The 27990-nt window shown below is 41.2% G+C and overlaps 1 protein-coding gene and 1 long non-coding RNA gene across 2 annotated transcripts in view; one reads left to right on the forward strand and one right to left on the reverse strand.

Annotated features, from left to right (window-relative positions):
* The window catches only part of Plcl2 (phospholipase C like 2), a 171146-nt gene that overhangs the window by 99515 nt on the left and 43641 nt on the right, over positions 1–27990 (forward strand). Inside the window, exons 2-3 of the mRNA XM_042679749.1 lie at positions 4479–6965; positions 9456–9659. Coding sequence (XP_042535683.1) covers positions 4479–6965; positions 9456–9659 — 2691 coding nt within the window. The remainder of the gene's footprint in view (positions 1–4478; positions 6966–9455; positions 9660–27990) is intronic.
* Positions 947–27981, reverse strand: LOC122107876. The gene is made up of 3 exons (XR_006147436.1): positions 27893–27981; positions 18309–18402; positions 947–1296 (listed from the first exon to the last, which is right to left on the reverse strand). It is a non-coding gene; the product is annotated as an uncharacterized LOC122107876 (long non-coding RNA).

The raw sequence follows: 27990 nt of genomic DNA on the forward strand, positions 1-27990 counted from the left end.
GAAATTGCTACTTCTGAAATATCACAAGTGGCCTTCTATTTTTAGTGACAACCTCCTATTAAAGAAGACAGTGTTTTTTCAAAATCTGTGTAGTTTCCATAGTATATATACAATATAACTATATCAATTTTCAGTGCTAAGGATAAGTTCCACAAATATTTTTATTCTTTATGAATTTGCGGTGATACACAAAGTTTCTTTAGCCACTTTTCAGTTCATTGCTTTACCTAAAACACTCTTGGCATAAAATTGTTACTCTGGAAATAGGTTCTAGTTAATGTATAAGTGAATCTCTAAGCTTCTTTCCAGTGTTAACATTTTCTTGTTCTGAGACCTACAAACTTTTGCAGGGTTGATCTAAGGATTGATTCTTTTGGAAACTGGTTTCCTTCTGTCTGTATCATTTTTGTGTATGCTTTCTTTTGCTTCAATGGAAAAGCAGAAATGGACCAATATGACCACATTTTCATGTTGTCACCTTTACCATTAAGAACCTTTAGGAAATGAGCCAGCTCTGAGAAATAGTTCATGCTATGTTTGTGCCAGTACTAGGGCTTGCACTCTCTCACTGGGCTTTCTTGTTGAAGGCTGGAACTCTACCACTTTAAGCCATACCTCCATTGTGCATTTTGCTGGTTTATTTGAGATGGAGTCTCATGGACTGTTCTGTCCAGGTTGGATTCAAACCTTGATCCTTTAGGTCTCAGCCCACTGAATTACATTCATGAGCCACTGGCACCCTGCTATACTATTTTTTAAAGTATTTCAAGGTACTTCCAATTCAGGAGAAAACTTTTGTTTTCTTTCAGTTTTGGATTATTAGTACATATTCATTAGATTCAGCAAGTTTTGAGTTAAAAAACCATCCGTGTAACACGTACAGTTTAAGTAGTTTTCAGCATTCTGTTTAATATCTGATGTTTGAAACAGCATAGAAAGTAGACTCCAGTTTTGCTGCTCAGCAGCTACTTGGCTTAGACAAGTGCTTGACCACTGCTGGATTGAAGAATGAAGGGCAGGTTGAAATGAGTAGAGATAAAGATTCCAGGCGTTTGGTGGTTTGAGATCCAGTTTCCTACCATTGAACCTCACTATGCCTCCCTCTGGTTCAAGTGCTTCTGTCCTCACCTTCCTTTCCTCGTGGCCTGGAGGACAAGATTGCCTTCTTCTTTAGTTGTCACCTCCACCTACTGCTCCCAGTGAGCAGATCTGGTCCATCCATTGATATGAATGCAAGCTCACATCTGCTCTTCCCGTTGGTCTTTGTGTCAGCTTTCTGCCACAGTGACTAAATGCCTGAGAAAAACAACAAAAGGAAAGCATTTATTTGAAACAAGTGGTTTAGAGGCTCCAGACTGTGGTCTCTTGGCTTTTTCTGGGCCTGTGGTGAGGTTGAACAGCATGGCAAGGAGCCCATGATAGTAGCTTACCTGATGGTGCCTGGTAAGAAGAAACGGAGAGAGCAAGGGGCTGGGAACAAGATACACCCTTCAAGGGCACTCCCCCAATGCCCTCCTTCTTCTACCTAGGCTTCCTCTTCTAATGTTCCACCTTCTCCTAATAGCCCATTAGACTACAAATCCATAAGTGAACTTATTCATCAGCCCCTCATGATTCAGTCACCTCCCAAAGTCACTACCTTTGAATATTATTATACTGGGGATTGAGCCTCAACAGTGGAGCTTCGGGGAACAGTTAAGATCCAAATCAAAAGAGTCTCTAAGTCAATATACTCCTTTGCTAGATGTTCTAATGAGAACCATCTTCTCATTGAGGACTTGATGTGCTGTGGGGGGGACAGGATGACTCTAAGCAACAGTAGATAGAGGGAAGACAAGACAGGAAGTCTCTACAAGTAGGTGCCCTTCCTGTCATTATATCAGCCTGTTTTGGGGTAGTCATCCTGTGCTTCAATCAGAAACCAAAGTCTCCAATAAAAGCCTGGGCAGGCTTTGGAAAAGGAAGGCAGTGCTAATGTCTATCCAACAGGTAGTAAGTGTGTAACCATATTACACGTGATGTGTGAATGCAATTAACAAACGGCTGTTGAGCCTTTCCCTCTCAATAATAAAACTGAGTTTGAAGTGTATCATTTGCAACAAATTAGAAAGCTTTCAGTAGACTATTAATCAGTGTATAAAAGTGGCAGGATAAAAGATTATAATGTTGAAAAAATACTGTATATTTTTAATGGATCAATGAATAAGTACCTCCATTTATCTTTATGACTCTTTCTTACTGGTGGCACTTTGTGATGCAATTTGTAAAGACTGTGAAATTCCCTCACTGAGTTAGCGCATTGTCTTTTATTGAAGATAAACATGTCTTTTTTGGAAGTAAAGACATCCTTCATTCTGAGAATGAGGAAATTTATAATTTCCTTTATACCCTTATGCCTGGCTGATTACAAATTTAATTTCATGCCAATTTGCTTGGATAGAATAGAATCTAAGCTTTAGTGATTTGGAATGACTATAATACAGTATATCTTACAGATACAATGACCAGTTTTTACCTGTTTTGCACTTAATCATTCTGAACACACACTTAGAAAGAAATATTCTGCCTGGTGGCTTTTTTTTTTCTGTTGGCTCTCAGATCACAAAAGCCTCTATGTTTAATTTTGAAACTTTGAGGGAAATGATACCTGTATGATTTAAAGTTTAATTTTAATTACTTCCTACAGATAGCTTTTGGAAATGCAGGTCATCAAAAAATAAAAGTGGTTTTAAATTTCAGACATAGACTAGCTTAATAGCTTCTTAAAATATAGAGATTTATTCAAAATAGATTCTACACAGAGCAGAAATATCACAATCACCTTTGTATATTTTCCATGCACTTTTATTGCCATGAAAGATGCAATCCCAATCCCCACTCCTGTTTTTTATCATTGAATGCAGTGACTTGCTGAGAATTTATCACTTCCTGAAAGGCCTGTTCAAATTGTGTTTTAAGTTAAAATTGTGATGGACATTTTGAGATCATTTGGACTGTTTAGTTTCCAAATAAAAGTATCTGTGAAGGTAAGGTCTGAAATATCTGTGTAGAGATGGGAGTCGGCTGCTATGGTGGGAATGTGTTGCATTGTGAAGGATAAGTTGGAAGTAGATTGATTATTGGCGAAGCAAAGTCCTTCAGAAGTAGGCACTACCAGAGCTTTTCTCTTGGGTAGTATTAATAATCCCCATTTATAGTGTGAGTTCTTAGCTAACATTGTCCCAGGCAGCATTAGCCTGGTATATAGAATTAGGTTTTAATGCAGCCAACTGTAGAATAGTAGAAGCTCCCACCCATCTGTAATCTAGGCCTATCTCTCATACTTAACTGCCATAGAAAAGACACAGGTGCCTGAAGTATTTAGGACTGTGACTCATTTACTGTGAAACTCTGAAGAGTCAGGAGTATCTGAAAATTCCAGTGTCTATCCACTTAACACACACTTTGCTAATTCATACTTGGCATTTGTTCAGTAGTCCAAAAAATAGCTCAAACATCTCGGTGAGCCCAAGTGGCCAGGAAATGTTTTTAGACCTTAGTCTACCTCACATCATGTGAGGTAGAATGCAAGTTCCAGCCCATTCTAGATAGCAGTCTGATTCTGTGGGCCTAGGAATCTATATTTAACAAGGCAACTTAAGTCATCCTGAAGCAAATGGTCTGATGATAAGCCTTTAGGAGTCACTGGTATAGGAGATGTATACATATACATACATACATACACATTCATACATACCTATATACATGCACATAGCACCTGCTTCATGAGTATATGAACCTGTGCAGTTCCATAAGCCCCACACTCAGAAGAGCTCTGTGCCTGACTTCATATTCTTTTGCAGTCTTCTTAAAATTCTTATTTTATTTTTCTGGTCCTGGGGCTTAAACTCAGGGCCTAAGTGCTGTCCTTGAGTCTCTTTTTACTTAAGACTAGCATTCTACCACTTGAGCCACAGTGCCACTTCCAGCTTTTCTGAGTAATTTATTGGAACTAAGAGTCTCGTGGACTCTCCTGCCCAGATTATCTTCATACTGTGATCCTCAGATCTCAGCATCCTAAACTGGGATTACAGGAGTGAGCCACTGGTATCTAGCTCTTAATAATTGTTGAGCAGAGTCTTACATTCTCATAATTCCCTGGATCTGGAAAATTATATAGCTGATTCTTACTGTATGTTACTATGCATAGAAGTTTTTATTACATGTTATTGAATTCATATTCCTTGGTAAATATGACTTACTAAGTAAGGATTTGGTATTAGGTTATGAACTTCTCCTTCCCCTTCCTCCACTCTTCCACTTCCCCTGTCTCACATCTTCCCTTCTCCCCTTCCTCCTTTCCTTTCCTTTTAACTGATCACTCATTTGTCACAGGACCCAAAATAGTATATTTTTCAGCGAAATTCAGTGTTAATTCCTAGTACTGAAGATAGATACCTATGATGATATTATTCTAACACAGTATTCTTTTCTCTCAGGATGGCTCAAAACAGAAAAGGGAGAGGAAGAAAACAGTGTCCTTCAGCAGCATGCCCACAGAAAAGAAGATCAGCAGTGCAAGTGATTGTATCAACTCAATGGTTGAGGGCTCAGAACTCAAAAAGGTTCGCTCCAACTCTAGAATATACCATAGGTACTTTTTACTAGATGCCGACATGCAGAGCCTAAGGTGGGAGCCATCAAAGAAGGACTCCGAGAAAGCCAAGATTGACATTAAATCCATCAAGGAAGTGAGAACAGGAAAAAACACAGACATATTCCGTAGCAATGGCATTTCTGACCAGATATCTGAAGACTGTGCGTTTTCGGTCATATATGGAGAAAATTATGAGTCACTTGATTTGGTTGCCAATTCTGCAGATGTTGCGAACATCTGGGTCACGGGACTCCGGTACCTAATTTCTTATGGAAAACATACACTTGATATGTTGGAAAGTAGCCAAGATAATATGAGGACTTCTTGGATTTCACAAATGTTTAGTGAAATTGATGTAGATAATCTTGGACATATAACTCTGTGTAATGCCGTGCAGTGTATCCGAAACCTCAATCCTGGTTTAAAAACGAGCAAAATTGAGCTTAAGTTCAAAGAATTGCACAAATCAAAGGACAAAGATGGTACTGAAGTCACAAAGGAAGAATTTATTGAGGTTTTCCATGAGCTTTGTACTAGACCTGAAATTTATTTCCTTTTAGTTCAGTTTTCAAGCAATAAAGAATTTCTTGATACCAAGGACCTTATGATGTTTCTTGAGGCAGAACAGGGTGTGGCACATATAAATGAGGAAATAAGCCTTGAAATTATTCACAAGTACGAGCCATCCAAGGAGGGCCAGGAAAAGGGCTGGCTCTCAATAGACGGGTTCACTAATTACCTTATGTCACCTGACTGTTATATATTTGACCCAGAACATAAGAAAGTCTGTCAGGACATGAAGCAGCCTTTGTCTCATTATTTTATAAACTCATCTCATAATACATACTTAATAGAGGATCAATTCCGAGGTCCTTCAGACATCACAGGTTACATTCGAGCTCTTAAAATGGGTTGCCGTAGTGTTGAATTAGATGTCTGGGATGGGCCCGATAATGAACCTGTTATTTACACAGGCCACACCATGACCTCTCAGATAGTCTTCCGAAGCGTCATTGATATTATTAACAAGTATGCATTCTTTGCTTCAGAGTATCCTCTTATCTTATGTTTAGAAAATCACTGTTCTATCAGACAACAGAAGGTCATGGTTCAACACATGAAGAAAATTTTAGGAGACAAGCTATACACAACATCACCCAATGTGGAAGAATCTTACCTGCCATCCCCAGATGTCCTGAAAGGGAAAATTCTCATTAAGGCAAAGAAGCTGTCTTCAAATTGTTCTGGAGTTGAAGGTGATGTTACCGATGAAGATGAAGGTGCAGAAATGTCTCAGAGGATGGGCAAAGAGAACATGGAACAGCCCAACAATGTGCCTGTGAAGCGATTTCAACTCTGTAAAGAACTATCTGAACTGGTAAGCATCTGCAAGTCAGTTCAGTTCAAAGAATTTCAGGTATCGTTTCAAGTTCAGAAGTACTGGGAAGTCTGTTCCTTTAATGAAGTACTTGCCAGCAAATATGCCAATGAAAATCCAGGAGACTTTGTAAATTACAACAAGCGTTTCCTTGCCAGGGTCTTTCCCAGTCCCATGAGAATTGACTCCAGTAACATGAATCCACAAGATTTTTGGAAATGTGGTTGTCAAATAGTAGCCATGAACTTTCAGACTCCGGGGCTGATGATGGACCTGAATATTGGCTGGTTTCGGCAAAATGGCAACTGTGGCTATGTCCTGCGGCCAGCCATCATGAGGGAAGAAGTTTCATTCTTCAGTGCCAATACAAAAGACTCTGTCCCAGGAGTCTCACCTCAGCTCCTTCATATCAAAATCATTAGTGGCCAGAACTTCCCCAAACCTAAAGGGTCTGGTGCCAAAGGTGATGTGGTAGATCCTTACATCTATGTGGAAATCCATGGAATCCCTGCCGACTGTGCTGAGCAAAGGACAAAAACAGTGCACCAGAATGGAGACGCCCCCATCTTTGATGAAAGTTTTGAGTTTCAGATCAACCTTCCTGAACTGGCCATGGTGCGTTTCGTAGTGCTGGACGATGATTACATTGGGGACGAATTCATTGGTCAGTATACAATTCCCTTTGAATGTTTACAAACAGGATACCGCCATGTTCCTCTACAGTCTTTGACTGGAGAGGTTCTAGCACATGCCTCTTTGTTCGTCCATGTGGCTATCACAAACCGAAGAGGAGGAGGGAAGCCTCATAAAAGAGGCCTTTCTGTGAGAAAAGGGAAGAAATCCAGGGAATACGCATCTCTGAGAACACTATGGATTAAAACTGTAGATGAAGTGTTCAAAAATGCTCAGCCCCCCATACGGGATGCCACGGATCTCAGAGAAAATATGCAGGTGCGTGCTTATGTTTATTACTCAAAGTTGTTCCTACACAGTGAATGTCCATTGGTTTTTTTTTTAAACAATAGTGTGTTTAAAATAATTTGTAGATTGCAGCTGTTTATGAGAACGTTTTTTACTAGTCTTATTCTTTACCACTTAAATTTTAAAAACTCTAGTTGTTGAAAATATTGATTGTATAGTAGAATAAATTGACCCCGTTGCTCCCTTACATAGTGCTCATACAAGTACTTCATAATGACTCATTAATAGCTCTTAAGTTGTCCATAGAAATTGCTGATATCTCTGCGTATCACAAAAGAGATAGATGTTAAAGTAAAAGGACCATGTCCCAGGTGCAGTGGCTCATGCCTATAATCCCAGCTCCTAAGGAGGTGAAGATTAGGAGGATTTTGGTGAAAGCAGACCCTGCCAAAGGTGTAACAGCCTATCTAGAAAAACAGCTAAAGCAAAAAGGACTTGGACTTGGCTTAAGTCATAGAATACCTGACTACCAAAGAAGAAAGTTCTTCAATGAACCACTTTTTGTTTGCTGACATCTTCTTAATTTTAAAGTGTAGCTAATTTTTCAAGTAAAATATTTGTGGAATCTGAACTTATTAAAGCCTAAGGCAGTAATTACCCCTGAAATATACAGTGCCTTAAAGCAACCAGTTAGAATTCATACACTGAATACAGACTGGTCCATGCAGCTAACCTTATGGAAAGGCATACCTGCAAAGGATGGACTCCAACCCTTCTAGTGACATTTTTTATTTATTTTAAAACCACTATTATGAAAATGGCAGCAATAAAATCTGACTGAAACCATCTTTTGAACATGCTTTCCTAGTCTACCAAGTCTGAAGATACCTAATGAGCAGAAATACTTTCCCACTATAGGGACGTTTATTTTCTAAGTAAAAACATAACTGAAATTGGAAGGGTTTTCTCTTTTCTGAACTTGGTGGTTTGATAATCCCTCAGCTCCAGGCAAGCCACATTGTCCCTTGCCTGGTGGTTGCTGGTGTTCATGTGGCACAGGACTCCCTTAGGGACCTGCCAGAGCTCCGGCCTCATCTTTTCCAGAGCCTGTGTGTGCACTGAACTGACAGTGCAGTTGAGGGTGATGTTTAATGAGGGCCTGCGGTGTTCAGGCCGGCAGCCTAGGGATGCAGCAGGAGCAGGCAGATGGAGTGCCTGCCCTCAAGGGGCTTATGCTGTTGCTGGGATGGGATGTGGGAAGGGGAAACAAACAGTAAGCTGGCACATAAACAAACAGGACAACATGCCAGTGCAGGTGAATGTTGTCTAGAAAATAGAATGAGGTGGTAAGGTGCTCTGGGGACCTCACTTTAAGCAATCCGATAGTTTATTTCTATACACAGCCACCATTAAAGTGATTTTGAAGCAAGCAATAGTAGCTTGATGGCCCTGTTTAAAACAATATGAATAAAAATGAAAGGTTTTTAATTTAAAACTAAAGTGTTCCTTTTTCCAAGAACCCAGGGTACTGGGAAGCCAAAGGCACAAGACCTACAGGGCCTAAATCTACCCTTTCTTGGTCACATCCTCTGCCCAGATAGAGTACAGTGTTCCTGGAATCCATGCCTGACTAGTCTGTGATTAGAACTGGCTTGTTATTAGAGCATAGTCCCTGAAAATATAGGCCTGGAAATCGATAGATGTGAGTTAAAATCATGACTCTCACAACTGTGACCATAGGGATTCTATTGATGGCTTAGTTTCCTTGTCCATCACATGGTTTGTTGAAAGATTAAATGAGGTAATTTTCAGTAACTGCCTTGTATAGCTTAATGCTTGGTAAGTACTCAAAAAGTGACAGGATCTCCTAGTGTTGAGAGTTTTCTTTAATGGAAATTTTAATGGCATACCTCTAGGGATTACAGAGAAAGGGAGGGAGAGGTGAGAGAAAAGCTTTGAGAGCAGTAAATATGATAATAGGCCAAGGCCAAATGAACCAAGGTCCCAAGGGTAATGTGAACAGTGGTGTTCTCCAAGGTCCTTTGGTTTTGGAATCAGCAACATAAATAGGGATAGAGTCAAGTTCCTGCCTTATGAATAACCCTTTCCTTTATGGATAGCTGGTGCATTTAATACTTACCTTAAGCTCAATTTTATCTGTTCTTAATCTTTACATTTTTTAAATGTCAAAGCCATCTTTGCTCATAATTTCATATCTACATTGGCACTATCATGAACTTTGACCTGAAAAGAGCTTTGCCCTTTAGAAGAATTTGACTTATTTGTGTTTTTAGTACTTTTGATAAATTGGCATTGCAAATGTCTGTCACTCTATTTACTTTGGAAAGAAGTCATTTTTTCCACAGATAAAATGATCATTAGCTAATTCTGCTACCACATTGCCAATAACTTTTCTACCAGACGGTCCCAGTGTAACCAGGTTTTATCAAGTGTAATATCCATGAGAAATTAAAAGCCCCTGTTTAATTACCGAGTGTTTCCTTTCTTTCTATTGGGCAGAATGCAGTGGTGTCATTCAAGGAGCTGTGTGGCCTGTCTTCAGTGGCCAATCTCATGCAGTGCATGCTGGCCGTGTCTCCCCGCTTCCTGGGGCCTGATAACACACCCCTGGTGGTCCTCAACCTCAACGAGCCCTATCCCACGATGGAGTTGCAGGGAATTGTGCCAGAAGTTCTGAAGAAGATTGTGACAACCTATGACATGGTGAGTTGTTTATTTTCTTTTCATGTGGCCTAATGAGAGAGCCACCTTTAGACAACACATTGATATGCTCAGAAGTCCTTGCTGAGGGATGCTTTTCTACCCCATACTTCTTCAACTAGTCTAGAAAAATAGCTCCCTTGGGTGTGTTGTCTGCAAAAGATTTTAGTGTGCTGATTTTGTCTTAGAAAACAAATTCAGAGTCCCTGGCCTCTGTTGAATTAAACATTTGTCAGCATCTCAAGAACTATATCTAAATGGATTTCCAAAGGATACTCTACTTTCTACTCGTGTAGTAAAGAATTAAATTTTTTTTTTTTCGTGGAGCCAGCCATTGATTTATTTTGTCATTCTTCAACCCAGTAGAGATGACAAGTTTAGTGTGTGTGTGTGTGTGTGTGTGTGTATGCGTGTGTGCTGGTCCTTGGACTTGAACTAAAGGCCTACGCACTGTTCCTGAGCTATTTTGCTCAAGGCTAGCACTATACCACTTGAGCCACTGCTCTATTTCCAGCTCTTTGGTGGGTAATTGGAGATAAGAGTTTCATGGACTTTCCAGCCTGGGCTGGTTTTGAATTATTAACCTCAGATCTCAGCCTTTTTGAGTAGCAAGGATCACCGGTGCCTGGCAAAAAGAAATGTGATGTTTTTAAAGATTAAATTTGAAACAGCATCCAGGGCAGATGGGTCTGAGTTACATGACTACTGTGCAACAGTTTACTTCCTCACAGAAACTGCTCCAAGACACCTGTATTTGTGAGGTATCCTCAGGACACCTAGAATATTACATTTTTGCATTTAAGATTTATCTTGCTTTTTCTTAATTGCATCCTGCTCTTCTTGTACTTGATTTATCACAACCCTAAGGGAGAATTAAATGGATGCACAGCACCCACATCTAGTTTCTGATGGAGTTGAAACTGTCAGAACTTGCAATGTGTACTGGCTGGAGCTCTCTAGCCCGGCAGGACTAAGGGCAGTGCTGGACACTCCCTTACCAGGCACATAAGGCTGTGTCATCCTGTATCCTGGAGGGTGCTTGGGGCACTTGAGGGTACTAACCTGTTACCTCCTCCATTCTGAAAGCACCAGCTACAAGGCTACATGAAGCTTCTGATGTAGCTTGCTGTTCTCAAGGACAAGGCAGGACTGGCATCACACATTGTAACTTTTTTTTTTCCTACTTATCCTAGGTTGGTCTGAACTTTCTATATAGCCCACACTGGCCTTAAACTCCTACCTCAGCCTTCTGAGTGCCAGGATTAGAGGTGCATGCTATTTTACTTGGCTCTTAACAGATACATTTGTAACTATTTTGAGAGTTGGCCTGAAGGCTGTAATTTAGAGAGTTTATGAACTCTGCGGAAAATAAAAACACATCAGGCCCGCATTTCTCACACTGAGTTCTGAGGAACTTTAGTTTCTTTCTCTTTCATTAGTAAATGTGACAAAGAGAAAGGGTTTTAAGGTAGAATAATTTTAAAGTGGAAATACTGGTCTGAGTAAAACTGAACAGATGTGGTTACTGCAGATTTCTGAGGGGCCTTTTATTTGTTGGCACAGTGGGGTTCTCAGAGGGTGGTAGATACAATATTCTCTGTTTTGCACTTTGACCTGACCCAAATCCAAAGTTCTGAAGAATTTATTTGGAAAATGCTTTTTTTGTTGTTGTTTGTTTTTGGTCTTTGGGTAAATATATCTGGAAGTACACAGCAGAAGAAAGAAATGTAAGCAATTGATCACTGTTTTAAAAAGGGAATTTCTGAGCTGTTTCCTCGGTTCTTATGGAGTAGCCATTCATCGTAGCTGGTGCTTACTCTTTCCTGCCATCTCAGTGTACAGCTCATAGAAATGTAAGAGATGCAAGGGGCTAAACACTGACCAGCGAACACCAATGACAAAGAGTGGCACCGAAGGGCCAGCTCCAGGGGCTACAAAGACCAGCATGAATGGCCTCTGTCCTTGGAGAGCCATCCAGTCCATGGGAAGGGAACGAGGAAGACACCATCGACATAGGAGGCCTGTGCTGGAATCCCTTTGGGGGAGGGATGTTGGAAAGGTAGGAGAAAAAGATAAAATGGGAAAGATTTGAAGTTTTCCTCCTGACTCTCTAAGTTTTATAGGAAGTAGCCACAAGCAGTCACTGATATTTATAAATGGTTTTTAAACTGAAACCACAAATAAAATCACAGACCTAACTGCATTGATCCTAGATTTTTCACTGATGTCTTTGGCAGTCATTCAGTGACATTTCTTCCTGGAAGCTTTTTAACAGGGACCTCTTGAGAATAAGGTGGCAGTACCCTGTGAGTAAATGATAAACTGGGCTGAGTTCAGGGGCTGAGTTCATGAGGCTGATCAGGGAAGAAGTATAAGGCTGCTTGTTCCTGGGGTATTGTTAAAGCTCCTTCAGGACACCATACCACCCTCCCCGGCCCCAAATCTCTATTTATACATCAACTGGCCAATGCTCAGGGCTCCCTACCCTTCTTCTTCCTAGACTGATAGATAATAACACTTACTACCTAATGCGTTTCTGCATCTAATCTTATATTCATGTTGTAGAGGCAAAAGGATACAGATGTATCCTCTTGTTGAGAAATTACTCTTTTCTAATGCAGAGTTGAATAGCTGTGTCACATGATACTCCCAATGTTTATTGTTTTTTTTTCTGCTTTTAATTCTGTCTGGCAAATTAAGTTATAAAATATTTAAAGTTAAAGTGACTGGTGTAACGTAATTCTCACCTATGGAAATTAATCTGTTAAAGCTGTGCAGAATAGACTAAATGTTGATAGGAATGAATTGAGATCTTAGCCTGTAACTTTAAGTGTAGTTCTTGATTTGTATAACATTATTTTGAGGTTGTCCCAACTTAACCTTGGAACAGGTATCTCATTTTATTTGTTGGTTTCCCATTTATAATTTGAAGAATCTGGATGAAAGTTACGAGTAGGATGAGAAACATTCTAGTGCCTATGTTACTGTCCTGTGTATAGTTCCCATTTACTCTCTGTGAGGATGACACTCCAGTGTCTCAAAAGAACATGAGCACTTATCTGTTCTGATTTTGATACCTTCCAAATTCTATTTAATTCTACTGGTTAACTCAGACATGTGCCAGTTTCTCTGTGAAAGGGAGAATACAGCTTATATGCCATGAGCAGCTTTAGCATTTACCCACAGAGGCCAGAAAAGTGGACCCACAAGCCATTTCCCTGGATGACCCTTTTCATGTACCTATCTTCTTAGCATAATTAATATTTATTTACCTTTTAACTCTCAAATGTATTTCTGTTCAGAAGAAGGAAAAAAGGATAATTTGTGAAAGCTGAAAATGTTATGTAACCAGGTGTCAGTGGCTCATGGCTATAATCGTAGCTACTCCAGGAGGCTGGAGATGTGAGGATCATGGTTTGAAGCCAATTCAAATAGGAAAGTCTGTGAGATTTTATCTCCAATTAACCAGCAAAAAGCTGGAAATGGATCTGCAGCTCAACTGATAGATCCTAACCTTGAGCAAAAGAAGCTCAGGGACAGCAACTAAACCCTAAGTTCAAGCCCCAGGCCTAGCACCAAAAAAAAAAAAAAGTGTTTATGCAGTAGCCTATTCAGATGACCTCTTACATTGTTACCTCCTTAGTAGCTCTAGATTGTCCTAATGGCTCCTGTGTGAGCACCAACAGATAGGCTTAAGTATTTCAAGCTTTGGCTTTAATCTCTCTGTGGTGTTGTCATGGAGGACCTAGCTTAGGGAAGCAGGTGTCAGAACCATTCAAGAATGAAGTCCAGACATGTCAGCTTTCCCTCCCTGATTGCCTTAAGGGAAGTGATCTGTGATGCCTTTGTTCATGCCTGTCCATTCAGCAGATGGGGGCTAGCTGCTAATGTTAAGCCATGTCATTAGGCTTTTGACACTCTTTCCATTTTATCATTGCACTATAAAATGCATTTCATTATATCATGCATATGATCACAGAATCAAAGCGGTATACATTGCACTTAGATAATTGATTTGATTGGCAAAGACTTCATGTTAGTCGCTTTGGAGCTGTCATATAATAGAAATTTAATTGACCATTTTAACAAAACAAAGTAAGTAATAAATGTAGTATTTTCACTGATTAAATAAGTACTTATTCATAAGCTCTTAACTGAGAGGCAAGGCCCTCTCATTTATCAACAGATTTGATGGAATGCTTCTTTGTGTACTATAAGTTTATATAAAGACTGTTAGGTTTTTAAAAAGAGCCGAGTAAGAACAGCACAATGAACATGGTATTCAGGTAAAGAGTAGGTTTATTCATCGTTCTGGCTGGCACCAGGCCATGTTGGCCCTCCACTTGGCGGGGAAAGGCCTGGGAAAGAGAGAACTGGGAGAGAGCTGGGAAAGAGCTGGGAAAGAGAGAGAGCTGGGAAAAAGAGCATCTGAGCCTAGGCTAGGCCTTATGTAGGGTATGGGCAGAGAAAGGTGTGGCCACATCAAATTCAGATGTGACTTCAGCGGATGCAGATGTGACCTCTTCCAGGTGTGCCAGTTGCCTAGGTAACTCAGGACTGGGTGGAGACTTTGCGAGGAGGGTGGAGTCTGCTCGCCATCCAGGAGCGGACCTTACATTCCAGCCTTTTAATAATCATGAAATAGGGCTCGGATTCTCTCTGGCTACTTCCTGCTGACAAGGGGCATTGACATTAGGGGTAGGTAAAAGGCTGGAATTTGGTCCCCTCTCAGAGAAGGCAGCGAGTAGCAGCTGCCCCTTGGTGGCGTGACTCCTTAGATGAAGTCTTGAGAAGTCTCATGAGGCATTGAGGGGCTGGAAAAAAATACTAGAGAGCAAATAAATGGCAAGAAGAAGGACTTGGGGCTGAAAATGTTGGTAGAAATGTCCCTAGCTACTTCTGACATCGGGCGACTAGGTAGAGAAGTCAGGTGACAAAGGCAAGAATATAAATTCCTGTTCAGTTAATAGTTAATAGACATTGGATGGGCAGGCTTCTTACTTCTACTGACCTCCCGGCTCTGGTTAATTTTGAAAGGGCAGGCACAAAGTTGCTGATGTGATATCATCTCCTTTTACTCCTCTCCATTGTCCCTTGCTCCCCAGACTGGCTAAGTCTAGGTGCTCGGTGCTGGGATGGCTTGTCCCAGTTGGTATTCAAGGAGGATTGAACTCAAGGCCTGGGCAATGTCCCTGAGCACTTCTGCTCAAGGCTAGCACTCTACATCTTTGAGTTATAGTACCTCTTGCAGTGTTTGCTGGTTAGAGATAAGAGTCTTGAGCCATGCTTCCAGCCTGGCTCTTTGCAGGTTAGTTGGGAGATGGAGTCTTAGGGATTTTTCAGCCTGGGCTGGCTTTGAACTGAAATCTTTGTCACAAAAGCCCTTTATTATTTCCAATTAAAGTAACAAGGAGATCAATAGAATAAATAGAGTTTACCTGGTTCTTATCAAGAATTGACCAACAAATATTCTGCAATGATAAAACTTGTTAGATGTGATGAGAATTTTAGCACAGATATGCCCAGTATTTTAGAACCATGTAGTCAGTAGTAGAATACACAACACAAAACAAAAAAGGCAAAACTCAAAACCTAAAAATTTGACAACAATGTTTAGACGTCTTTGCTAACAAAGCACATCAGATGGTTGGGCCTCAGTTACCAGGGCCTATGAGAAGAACAACTTGTTAGCAAGGCACCTTAGAACAGATGGATGGAGTAGTAAGCTTGGTGGAAGGTTAAGAGTCAGATGAGACCCAACCCTTAACCCACTATGTGGCCAAGATGTTGAACTCAAGATGGCGAATTTCTGAAAAAACGGAAAGAAATACTGAACAAATAGATCAAGCCTACATTGGCTAGCCTTTGAGAGGGAACCTAGAGGTGGGTCCCTGGGCCCAGCCTGCGTCGCACTCTTCAGGGCACAAGTCAAAATGTAGAAGAGAAAGGGAGAGATAGAGAAAGTTGGACATGACTGGCAGAGAGAGAGCAAAGAGAACCTGAAAGTAAACAGACTTCTGGCCATTTACCATTGCAGTGGCAAAAATTGTCTACATCTGAGAATGGCATAAAATTGAGGCGCCCTGGCTTTCCAGGGAGCGCAGGAGGCATTTCAAAGGGGTTTCACCACTCGGGTGTGACTCGTAGCACCCCATTAGATGTGTAGGAGAGTCAGTCTGGTGAGTGAAGGAGAGCTGACCAGGCAGAAGCGGCGTCTCGACTTCCCCCAGAGCCCTCTAGAGAGAAATGGCCAAGTCCCCAAACCAAGCATCCTCGGCTTCAGAGGTGACCGGCCTTTCAGCTAAAGGCTGTAGGAGCTTTCTGGTGTGGTGCCACGTCTGGACAGAGACTTGAGCAACAGAGAATTGTAGAGAGTAGTTTTACTCACTAGAGTAGAGAAGTGGTGTGGACGTGGATGTGAAGGCAGCAATGGTATCGATGCGCTGTGTCCACAGCAGACAGACTGGTTCGCAAAAGGCCGTCAGAACTGTGGGTATTCCTCAGAGCAAAAGAGGGAAAAACAAACAACAACAACAAAAAAAAAAAAACAGAGGAATCCCACCTATCCTGACTTTAAGCCCTTCCTGGGTTTCAGTTTCGGCACCATTTATGTTAGGTTTTTAAAAGAGGTAGCTGAGTAAGAACAGCACCACACACGTGGTATTGAGATAAGGGGTAGGTTTATTCAGTAGATCTACTGGGACCAGGCAAGGTTGGCACTCCACGTAGCTGGCAAAAGACCTGGGGAAGAGAGCTGGGAAAGAGAAAGAGCTGGGAAAAAAAGCTGGGAGAGAGCTTGGATAGAGCTGGGAAAGAGAGCGTTGGGCCTGGGCTAGGCTTTATCCAGGGTATGGGCGGAGAAAGGTGTGGCCACATCAAATTCAGATGTGACCTCAGCAGGTGCAGTTGTGACCTGGTGTGCCAGTTGCCAAGGTAACGCAGATACTGGGTGGAGACTTTGCGAGGAGGGTGGAGTCTGCTCGCCATCCAGGAGTGGACCTTACAAAGACTAATGAACATTTTTGCTGCAGAGGAGTTGACAATTTATTTGAAGAAATGAGCATATCCATACATAATTAATAAGATGATAGATAGTATATTCCTATTTAAGATAGTTGAAGAAATTATTTGGATGATCAATGGATGATGTTTCTGTTTTAGGGACTAGGAAGGCTTCAAGTAAACATAAAACTTTGAGATACACCTATAAGAATGAATTAAATTCCAGCTGGAAACAGCAAGCTGAGTTCACAAGGTGAAACCTGCTCTTAAGATTACATTTGAATGTAGTAGATAGTACAAAGTCCTTGCACTTTTTTGATCAGTAAAGATCTGTGCTCAGAATTAGGTGCTGTGGATTCTGAGAGGGTTGTAGTGAATGAATTTCAAGATCACCTTTTGAGCACCTTTATTTTTCAGATAAGATAACAGAATCCCTGTGATTCATCAAATTAATGGCAGAGCCAGAATTAAACCTCAAGTAGTGTCTCTATACAGTTTTGTTTTGTTTTGTAGTCAGGATCAGGACAATGATCTGCAGAGTATGTAGGTAAATGATTTGAATATCAATGGAATTTAAGCATCTTCAGTAACAGTCTGTAGTGATTCATGTGGGGCCCTTGAAGTCATGGGAACCTTATTTTTTGATTGAAGATAGAAAGTAATTCATTTTGCCTACCTTGACATATATTAAAAAAGGCAGAAAGGCAGATCTGATAAGCTTAAAATATGGAAGACTATAATCAATAGTTAATTCAAGTACCATTTAAAAACTTCGATTACAAGTACCTCCATGTATCATTTATATTATTACTTGAGAAACAGAAACTTAAATATTCTAAGTAAAAAGTATATAAATGAAGCCCAATAGTTACTATCAAATGCCAAGATAGATTTGTTCTCACCCATAATAACTGATTGTTCTCTCTTGGTGAGAAAGAAAAGATGGTATGACCTGAGCTTAAGAGTTTCTAGGGAGAGTAAAGTTGGGCTCTGGTGGCTCATACCTATAATCCTAGCTACTCAGGAGGCAGAGATCTGAGGATAATGGTTCAAAGCTTGCCAATACAGGAAAATCCATTAGACTCTAATCTCCAATTAGCTATCAAAAAGCCTAAAGTGAAGGTGTGGTTCAAGTGGTAGAGTGCCAGACTTGATTGGGAAAAGCCAATCAAGAGTGTGAGGCCCTGAGTTCAAGCCCCAGTACTGACACACACACATACATACATACATACATACATACATGCATAAAACCAAGACTTTCTAAGGAGAGCTGGCTGTTCATGGCATTGCTGTGTTGTCAAGAATGGAGCTATGCTGGCATCTCAGTGTTCCTCCCCCTCTCCTTCTGCAGAAACCAAAGTTACTCTTTTACCAATCTTTTCATGTTGATGAGAATGATATTTGAGCTCTCTAGCACGATCTGTTTATTAGATTCAAAGTTACTATCTGTTTTAAACTTGAATTATTAAAACTTTATGAGAACATCAGCTGGACCCTGGTGGCTCTCACCTGTAATCCTAGCTACTCAGAAGAGATCTGAGGATCACAGTTCAAAGCCAGCCAGGGCAGGAAAGTCCATAAGACTCTTGTCTCCAATTAACCACAAGAAAACTGGAAGTGGCACTGTGGCTCAAGTGGTAGGGCACTCACCTTGAGCTGAAGCACTGAGGGACAGCACCCAGGCCCCAGAGTTCAAGCCCCAGGACCGACGACATACAGAGGCCAAAGACTCAACATTCTTCCTCTGTCAAAAGAAAACATAGAAATATTTATTGTTATATTAAAAGGAACTTATTCTTTTTACAAGCTTTTGCAGTTTTTTATGGTAGCATGAACATCAATTGTTGTAATTAAATTGATGATGAAGTCTTAGGAAGTGAAAAGACAAGAAGAGGAAGAAGGAACAGAAGCCTAGCTCTCTCCTGCTGGCTTTTGATTTTCTGTGAATTCATTCTAACACCACTATAGTTCCTTTGTCTGTACTTTCCATTTGATATTAATTTGTTTCCACCTTTTTCTTGCAGTTTCACAAAAATCTTGATTGTAATACTTTAATTGCTGTTTAATTAAGGAAGCATACTTTGAGGAATCTATTTTATCTAATAGGTTATTTTTAGTGCTAGGATTGAACCCAAGGCCTTGTGCGTACTAGGCAAGCACATTCCCAGCCTGAGAAGAGTAATTTTTTTTTGAAGGACGAAGATGCTTTATCTAATGTTCACTGTGTGTTTCTCTATAAGTTGCTGAGTAGTTTCTTTTAACGTGTGATTTTTAAATATTTCTCAACTAAAACAAGGTTCTAAACCCTTTTTCTTAAATGGATACGTCGGCAGTTGACATGCAGCATTGAGAACATTCTGTTTTATATTGCTGTTGTGGCTTAGTGTACTCCTCCTTGTTACTGCTTGAAGCATTGAGGAGATAAATCACACTTCATAATTAATGGAGTCTGCTGGTCTGGACCATGCTGGAGATGCTCTGCAATAAGGTTACTATTGATCCCTACCTTCTTTGTGGCTTCTTTTATCACTCTCTTGCTTCAGAACTTGACATTAAAGGCTTCTTTCAATTGGAGGGGTCAACTTTACCAACTTTTCTAACTGTGGCAAAAGGTCAAATGGAATATTATACTTTGGGGTAGGACTATCTAAGAAAGATGGCGAGAGGAGGGGAGAGAGTGCATCCTACAAAGATGAGACACTTAAATTCATGGCTAGAGACATTCAGTACTTGGTATTTCTTTCTGGAATCATCAAAACTATACCCCTCAGCCACCCCAGAATGGTTCCATTTGTCAAGGGTAAGAAAAAGACAGGGTTTAGGTGTTATAATGTGCACCTGACCCACCAGTGGCTGTGAAACAACTTGTGCCCCCTAAACTAACTACTTTCAACATTACAAAACTGATCTACCAGATGGATTTTCCAAGAGCAAAAACAGCATTTACTAGAGCTTTTGTAAAGTCTGTTCTAACTTAATTAGAGCATTTTAACTTCTGAACCATGAGAATATTACTCTCACAGTAAACTCAGTGGGTGGACAATATGATGTATCGAGTTAAGTTTAACTCGACAAGCTTAATTACTAATTAGCTTAAAAAACACATGTTAAGTAGTTTGAAACATTTCCCTACCACACTTGAATTAGCCATATCGTCAGGGTATAAGTTCCATTTATGGGGGTTTTATGTAGGAGCCCCTTCATCTACTTTCAGAAACCCTTAATTCAAGTATTTTCTTTTAAATCAGTACATACCTAGTTTTTCTGTATAACAAGGTCAATGGGAGTTATACCATCATATATATTATTGTATGTGACATGAAATAACTTTAGCTTACTTAAAAAAAAACAAAATATCTTTTGAACTAAATGTAGCCAGGTTTCATAGTCACTGATTTTTAGTTGGTTGATACAGCTATGGCCTGTTTGTTGTTGCCCAAAAGAATTCTAGGTGCTGACCCAGTCGAAAGAGAATATGCTCATTGCCTAATCCTCCTTGAATGCACAGAGCAGGGACCCATAAATTGCTATGGTTGGGAACACAAGTAATGATGCCAAACCCAGAGCAGGAAAGCCAATAGGAAGTAACAGTCACTCTGATTCTTCATAATGCCCGTGAGACTAGCATGCTGTGTCAGTTGAAAATGGTGACAGCCCAATCTAGTTTCATGATATAACCTAGTAACTCCTTGTATATTTACTGATATTTTGTGCTGCTTGATAATGAGGCACTAAAAATGAGTAAGTCAAAGAGTTAAGTTTAAGGCCAGATGCTGGTGGCTCACGCCTGTAATCTTAGCTACTCCAGAGGCTGAGATCTGAGGATTATGGTTTAAAGCTAGCCTGGGCAATAAATTCTATGAGCCTTTCATCTCTAATTAACTAGCAAAAAGTTAGAAGTGACTGGATGCTGGTGACTCAAACCTGCAATCCTAGCTACTCAGAAGGCTGAGATCTAAGGCCCAGTGCAAAGCCAGCCTGGGCAGGAAAGCCCGTGAGATTCTTATCTCCAGTAAACTACTCAGAAAAAAACAGAGTGGCTTTGTGCCTCAAGTGGTACAGCACTAGCCCTAGTAAACGAAGCTGAGGCACAGCACCTAGGCCCTGAGTTCAAGCCCCAGAACTAGCACAAAAAAAAGTGGAGGTGTGGCTGAAGTGGTAGAGTGTCAGCTTCAGTGAAAAAGCCTTCCGTTTTTCTTAGCCACATCAGACATTTCTTGGGGTGGGGTGATGAAGGGCTGGGTAGAGAAAGGGGAACTGGGTGGAGTCCATAAAGGACTGTGCAGTGTGTGTGTGTGTGTGTGTGTGTGTGTGTGTGTGTGTGTGTGTGTGTGTGTGTGTGTGTGTGTGTGTGTGTGTGTGTGTGTGTGCATGCATGTGTGTGTGTGTGTGAGAAAACCCCTCATTGCCCTTCACTGCCCTTCCAGGAGGGAGGAGGGCTTCTCTCCAGTGATTATTTCCAGGCTTGCTGATCAGGCTCAGAAGAGTGATCTGGTTAAGGAGGTGAATGGAGAGTACAGCAGGTCAGGCAGAGAGCAATCTAGTGAAGCCCTCTTCCACCAGGAGGATTGATATGGTTAGTCAGACCGTTTTCCTCTCAGCTTTTGAAGAACCTCTTCCCTCCCCCAGTCTGAGCTCCAGAATGGCAGGCCCCATATGCATCCTGATTACCACTGTTGAAATTACATGGCAGAATGTGGCATGCAAAATGAGCATGTGATAAATGTGTCTGTCCTGGGCCATGTATCTTCAGACTTAGTAAAGCCACCCTGAGCTGGGCAAGAGCCCTCATGTGTGTGCACTGTTTGGGGATTTTCTAAGCATGCTCATAAGTGGGTTATTACATGTGCTAATTGTCAGAGATGTGGTTTGCAATGATTTTAGCACGTGGACTTGGGGTGCCCCAGCACTGACCCTGGTGGGTAAGACATACTGCTTCTCAGGGAGAGTTTGAGTTTATCCTCATCCCACCTGTCCCTGGGAGTGACTCCCAGGAAGCAGTAGCTCTTCCCTGGTGTGTCTGCAGGGATACATCTTTGTAAGTCCAAGAGTAAACTCACACATGACCCAGGAAGATATATTCATGGGGCAAACGGTGTGCTGCACCAGATTGTCTTTATTGAAGGACATGAAATATGACTAGAAATTAGAGGATGAAAGGGAAATTTCCATGCCCCAGGACAGAGATAGATGGTTTGTTTGGCTTGTTTTTGTTGCAGGGAGAGGTGTTAGCAAAGAATATGAGCCCTGATAATGAGGCCTCTGCTCTAGGGCTTCCTTCTGAGGCCTGGCAAGTCCCCTTCTTTTTCTATAAAATGGGTCTGGAATCACCACCTCAGTGGACTGTCAGTTTATGTATACAGGGCATAGTGCCTGCTCAGGAAATGGTAGTCATAATCATGGCATTATTGGTTTTCCAAATACATGTGGAGCTCTTGAAGCTTTAAGATGTCTACATGTGCATATTCGACATCAATCTGGAGCAGTCAGGTTGCATTTTACTGTATGGGGAAAGCATGGTGACTCTATTTCACAAAGGTTAAGTTCACAGTTCTTCCCACCAGCTTGCTAGACCAGCAGTCTCTGCTCTCTAAAGGGAAGGTATTGGCACCTGTGACTGCCTGTAGTCAGTCCAGGAGGAGAACCTGAGTTTATGCAGGTGTAGTCTTCTGTTCAAGACAATTGTGAACATTCTGCCATGCTTTTAAGTGCTGTTTTTCATTACAGCCAACTCCCAGTTGTTTCTTCTCTTAACTAACATCTATACTTTGGTTATCACAGACCTGAAATTAGTGCTACTTTACAGTAAACTATAATTGAATTACTTTCTGTTAATTAGGAGTTTCTAAATCACCTTGATCCCCTCTAGAGAAAAGCCTTGATAGAAATAGGCAGCAGTAACAGTGGAACTGTGTTTAATTCAACTTGTAGCTTTTGAAATATAATTAATTGGATAATAACAGTTTAAAGGAGCACCTCAGAACTCTAAATGGTCCTTAGTGACTCAAAAGAGTTAACAATGCTTGAAAGAAATGTACTCGTTATCTTGCCGGTGTAATTGTAACTCCTCTGTATGGTATTCTCACAATAAAAAACAAAAAAAGAGTTAACGTGGCATCCAGAAGTTCCCGAGTACTCTCCCTCTCCAGAAGTGGCTTTGTACTCTGAATAATTGGGTTTAACCAACTCAAGTTCCTCTTCCTTCTTGCAGGAATGAGTCAGGTCTGGTTTCGAACCTTTCACACCAGTTCTTTGGAGACACTACTTTCCATTTAAGATGAAGCCTACACTCACTGTCTCTAAAAATCCAAGACTGAGAGAGAGACCATGGGTCCTAAGACACCTTTCTCTTTCTCAGGCATGTACTGGAAGCAGAACCCTTGTGGGGACTCCATTCTCACAGGTCTGGGCCTGGCTAGCAACAGGCACTGTGTACAGTTCCTTCCATGTTGCTCAGTCCCCCTATGCACCCAAATCCCTTCCTCTTCTTCTGAACATGAAGTATAAGACAGCAGTGTGCATTTAACATGTGTGCTGCTTAGAATAGTGTAAGGATAGCATGCAAACCCATTTCTCTAGTTAAGAATAGAAGTGTTTGGAGTGTTGTGCAACTTATGAGATGACAGGCTCAGGAGAGGATGAGGTTTGTGTGTTCCCAACGTTTTGGAGAACATGGTGTCAGACAGTCCTCATGTTCTATAGACCATTGCCTGTGAAAATATTGCATAAGGATCCCAGTCATGTACACATGATATACCACACAGCAAGTTCTTCCCCAGCAAGACAGCTGGTCACCTAAGGTTAGTCATATTATAGAGGAAGAAGAGAATTGTTGCAATTTAAGTGCCAAGAGTTTGCTATATAGATGTTCTCCGTACAGTAAAGCACAGTGTGATAAGTCACTACACGGACAGTTAGAAACTGTTCAGACTTCAACATTTTTTGTTTCCCCTGTGAGTATCATGTTGCATTGGGACAGAAACAGTACAAGATCTTATCTGAAATTCTTTCCATATTTTTGAAATTCTGTTTATTCTCTGAAATAAGATTAAACAACTTATATTTCTTAGTGTTTTGGTTAAAACTAAACTAAAATTTGAAATCCAGAGTACTTTTAAGTTGATCAGCAATTTATAGTAGGATAGACATCTGAAGTCTGAACACTGCCTTCGTCACTAATCTTGTGGTGCAGTGGGAAGCACTGGTTTTAAAAGAAACCCTTTCAGGTTTCTCTAGCTATTTTTGCACTGTGAAGTTTTGTCAGACCCTGGCCTATTTCAGTATGTTAATTCTGTTCATCACCTTTATAATAGCAATAAAAATATTTAAGAAAGAAGAAGGGAAAAAAGACTTCAAATAATGCCAAACTCCACATAGGTTAGAAGTAGGAGTAAATTCCTTTCAAATCAAAGTTTACTCAAGACTTTAGAGTTCATCCAGTTGTTTATATAAAATAAAAACTTCTCATCATATTAACAATCTAGTTGTTGGTAAGATAGCTCACTACGGTACATTCACTATTTTGAGTTCCCTGAGCTCTCCTCTTATGATTTATGTCTTTCTATACATGTATCATTTGTGTTCTTTCCCCTTATTTCTGTTTATTTCTCCTTATTTCTCTTCTCACCTCCCTCCCCAACAAATGGGAATGGCTAAGGACTTCTGGTGGCTAACCCTAGAAGTGCCTCTCAGAGAGACCCACAGTAGAAGCACTGGGTGTCCCGGCAGCTGGAGGAAGATGGGAATTTAGGGCAATAAGTCAGTTGTTTTGGCTGTGTGATAACATTTATTTTCATGGATGAATTCAAATGGCTGTTTGGGTAAGGAGAGCCTATGTTACATTGTGAATAACAAACGTAAGTCTTTATCTCATATTTATGTGGTGACATACTTCAGAGATTGCCCTTGAAGTTTCATCTGTAAAACACAGCCCCTTCTAGGTTTATGAACAGCTACACATTAATGTAGTGAGAAGTGACTGAGTCAATGATTGGGGAGAAGAAGTTTTTTTCAGTATGAAAATTAAAGTATATAAGATGAGATGGTGCTGCTTTACAGTATTCTATCTGAAATGTGTTGCGTAAGAGCCTCTGGTTATGTCCGTGTTAAGATGAGATGAACGGTATGTAGCAGGAGAGCCACACTGACCCCTGACAGCCACCCTGCTCTCACATGAAAAGATGCTGGGTTACTCCTAATCCACTCCAGATTTATGTAGCGTTTGGCATCTGTTGTCTAGCAAGAAGTAACTGTTAAAATAGTCGATCCAGTGTTGAGGCTTGTATCAAGTCCAAGCTCTGTCTGAATATGATAGAAGCTGAGAGTCCAACTTAAACTTTATAATAAAGTTGGGGAATTTTGTAAAAAAAAAAAATCAAGAAGGTTTTGAAATATTCTCCCCTCCCCTACCCCTACCCCCACCGTCAGTGCTGGGGCTGGGATTATACTTGCTTTGAACATGGAAATACTGTAAAATGCAGTTGATACCATAGGGACACTTTGAGCATAACGCAGATTTCACTTTTTGTGGACAATCTTGTCTATGAAGTAGAGGAACCACAAACCTAGGCCTTGGTGGACTGAACACATGTGCATGTGCACATGCGCGTGCGCACACACATGCACGCACACACACACACACACACACACACCTTCAAGTGTCTCTCAGTTACCTTGGTGCACCGAGGCTGTCAGGAACTCTACTATCCATGCATATCTGCCTTCTCAACTTCCTGTTAGATTTCACAGAACCCTTCGAGCCACCTCTCAGGACCTCACAAGCACAAGCTGCAGCCTCCCAGCACTCACTTTCACAGTGAACTTCAGGCTCCTCGGCAAAAGGTGCCACATTTCCTATCGTGTAACCATCTAACATGAAGAAATGTGCTGTTGCTTTTATTTGTTCCTGTCACTTTGTAATTTTGCAATGTTGTGTCTTTGTTTCCCATAAGCCCCGTGCTTTCCACTTTGGAACATCTTAATGCATTTGTTGCATTATTACAGAACTGCTGAATCTGCAGTTATATCTCCAGAGTTACCAAGATCACCAAATGACCAGATGTACTATCGACCTCCCTCTACCCTTGCAGAAGTTCCCCACATGAGCTCCTGTGAACATTCAGCATCCTTGCTCCTCCGAGGAGTCCCTGACCACTCCTCTGGCTCAGGTCTCCAGTACTTTGTCAGTGATTCTGACCTTTAAAATTCCTCCTGCAGAAATACAGATTTGCAGCTCAGCCAATGCTGCTATGCAGAAAATCCCTCAATTTCCAAATGTTAGAACCAAGCTTTTCATAATTTCGGTTGCTGCGGAGATTCTCACAAGATTTTCTTTGCTGTTATAACCACTAGCTCAGTTCAGCGAAAGTGGAAGTCCACACATCCTAAGTGAGTTTACATGTTTCCAAGTGCTCTGCCACTATAGGCTATGTTAGAACCTCTTGTACTCCAGCCTGAGGTGGATATTTGCCCTGTCCGTTATTTTCGACTCTCCCGTGTCCAGTAAACCAGCCCTAGACTTTGTCCTTCCTACATAAACCTCCTTTCAACCCTCCCTTCCCAGCAAGCCCTCGAAGGGGTCCCACCTGCCTCCTGTCCTTTCTAGCTTCCTGTCCCCCTTCCATGCTTCTTGAGCCTTATGATTTCTTTTGTATTAATCAGTGGTGACACTAAAATCCACTTTGATCTTAGCACATTTCTGCTTATAGTTGTCAGGGGTTTATGATGCAGCTCAAACTCTACAGTGGGGAAGGAGTTCTTCATTTGATCCAGTCTGGCTCTTTACTCTTACTCTGTCCAATTTCAATGAGGATTGAAACACTGAAAGCTGAAGGACATTTTGCACTGTTTAAATCCTGTCCTTGTATGTGTGTACAACCCACATTTGCTCATCTTCCTATTTGTTACCAGGCCAGGCAAAACTTCAGGATCTTTCCATGATTTTACATAAGTTCATTTCCCAATAATTTCCTATAATTTGCATAGTAAAAATGGTAGCAGAAAAGTTTCATGAGGGAAACCAGAGCCAGTTGCTCTGGAAAGTGTTTTGAAAGTGTTTTCACAGCCCCTTGCTGGAAGAGATGATAACCACAGCCTTGGCAGATCGCTGGCTGTCTGCCCTCCCCCATGTAGCCCCACGGGTAGAGACCCCATGGGGATAGAGTGCAGAGCTAGGTTTCATTGCAGAGACTCCCTCCCCACACACATACAAAGTAATAAGCCTTTTACACCCAGCTCATGTATATGACTTTTATAATGCGTTCAAGTATTAGAAGCTATATTGTTTTAACAATAATTTATAAATGTGCTGCTTCCATTAGTTCAAATTTGTGCCGTGTGGCTGCACTTTCGCTTGAGTGAGGGAAAAATATTACCTCTGAATTTTAGCTTAGAAGTCCCAGATGCCAGGATTTCTGAATTTGATTCTAAAACCCTCCAGCCATACAGGAATAAATATTACTGTACAGTGTTAGAAAGAAAACTTACATTTCTTTCAAGAGCATAGAAAAAACAGACAAAGCTTATTCGTTCCTGAAAGAACATTGCTCTTCTTTTCTGCCCTGTTCACGTGTCAGTGATCTGATTTGTTTCCTGGAGCTGTGCAGCAGGAGGATGCTGGCCGGCCACCTGTGATATGGAGCTTTAAAGGCTGCCCCAGGCCATTTGTGCCGCTGAAACAGATTTTATAAAAACAGATTTGTTTCCTCACAGATCTTGAGGTTAGAAAGTATGTGGAGAGGGGGGTTTTCTTGTGTCAAAACGTGGCTTAAGGGGCTGGGAAGGTGGCTCAGTGGTAGAGCGCTTGCCTCGCATGCATGAGGCCCTGGGTTCGATTCCTCAGCACCACATAAGCAAAAAGAAAAAAGCCAGAAGTGGCACTGTGACTCAAGTGGTAGAGCGCTAGCCTTGAGCTGAAGAGCTGAGGGACAGCGCCCAGGCCCAGAGTTCAGGCCCCACGACCGGACACCCCCCCCAAAACAAAAACAAAAACGTGGCTTAAGGTGAAGGGCAAGCTTCTCGAACACTCTGGGAGCCCCTTTTATAAGGGGCTTGATCCCCCTCCCAGAAGAGGAGTCCTCCTGGCCCGAGTACCTCTTAGAGGCCCCACCTTTCAATACTGGCACATTGGCAACACCTGAATTTCAGAGGGGACATAGTCACACCACAGCAGAGGCTAGTATTCAGATAACTCTGATCAGAGAGAAAATGCTACTTGGGATTGAGTTAATTCTTACCTTCTTAAGACCACATCTTTCATTCATGTTTGCCTGTTGTTCCTCATCCCTGGAATCCTGAGACAAGTCTCCTCAGGACTATCCAGGGTCCATCCTTA

This window comes from Dipodomys spectabilis, unplaced genomic scaffold, assembly GCF_019054845.1.
Source record: "Dipodomys spectabilis isolate Male_0828 unplaced genomic scaffold, ASM1905484v1 ptg000054l, whole genome shotgun sequence".
NCBI classification, from domain to species: Eukaryota; Metazoa; Chordata; class Mammalia; order Rodentia; family Heteromyidae; genus Dipodomys; species Dipodomys spectabilis.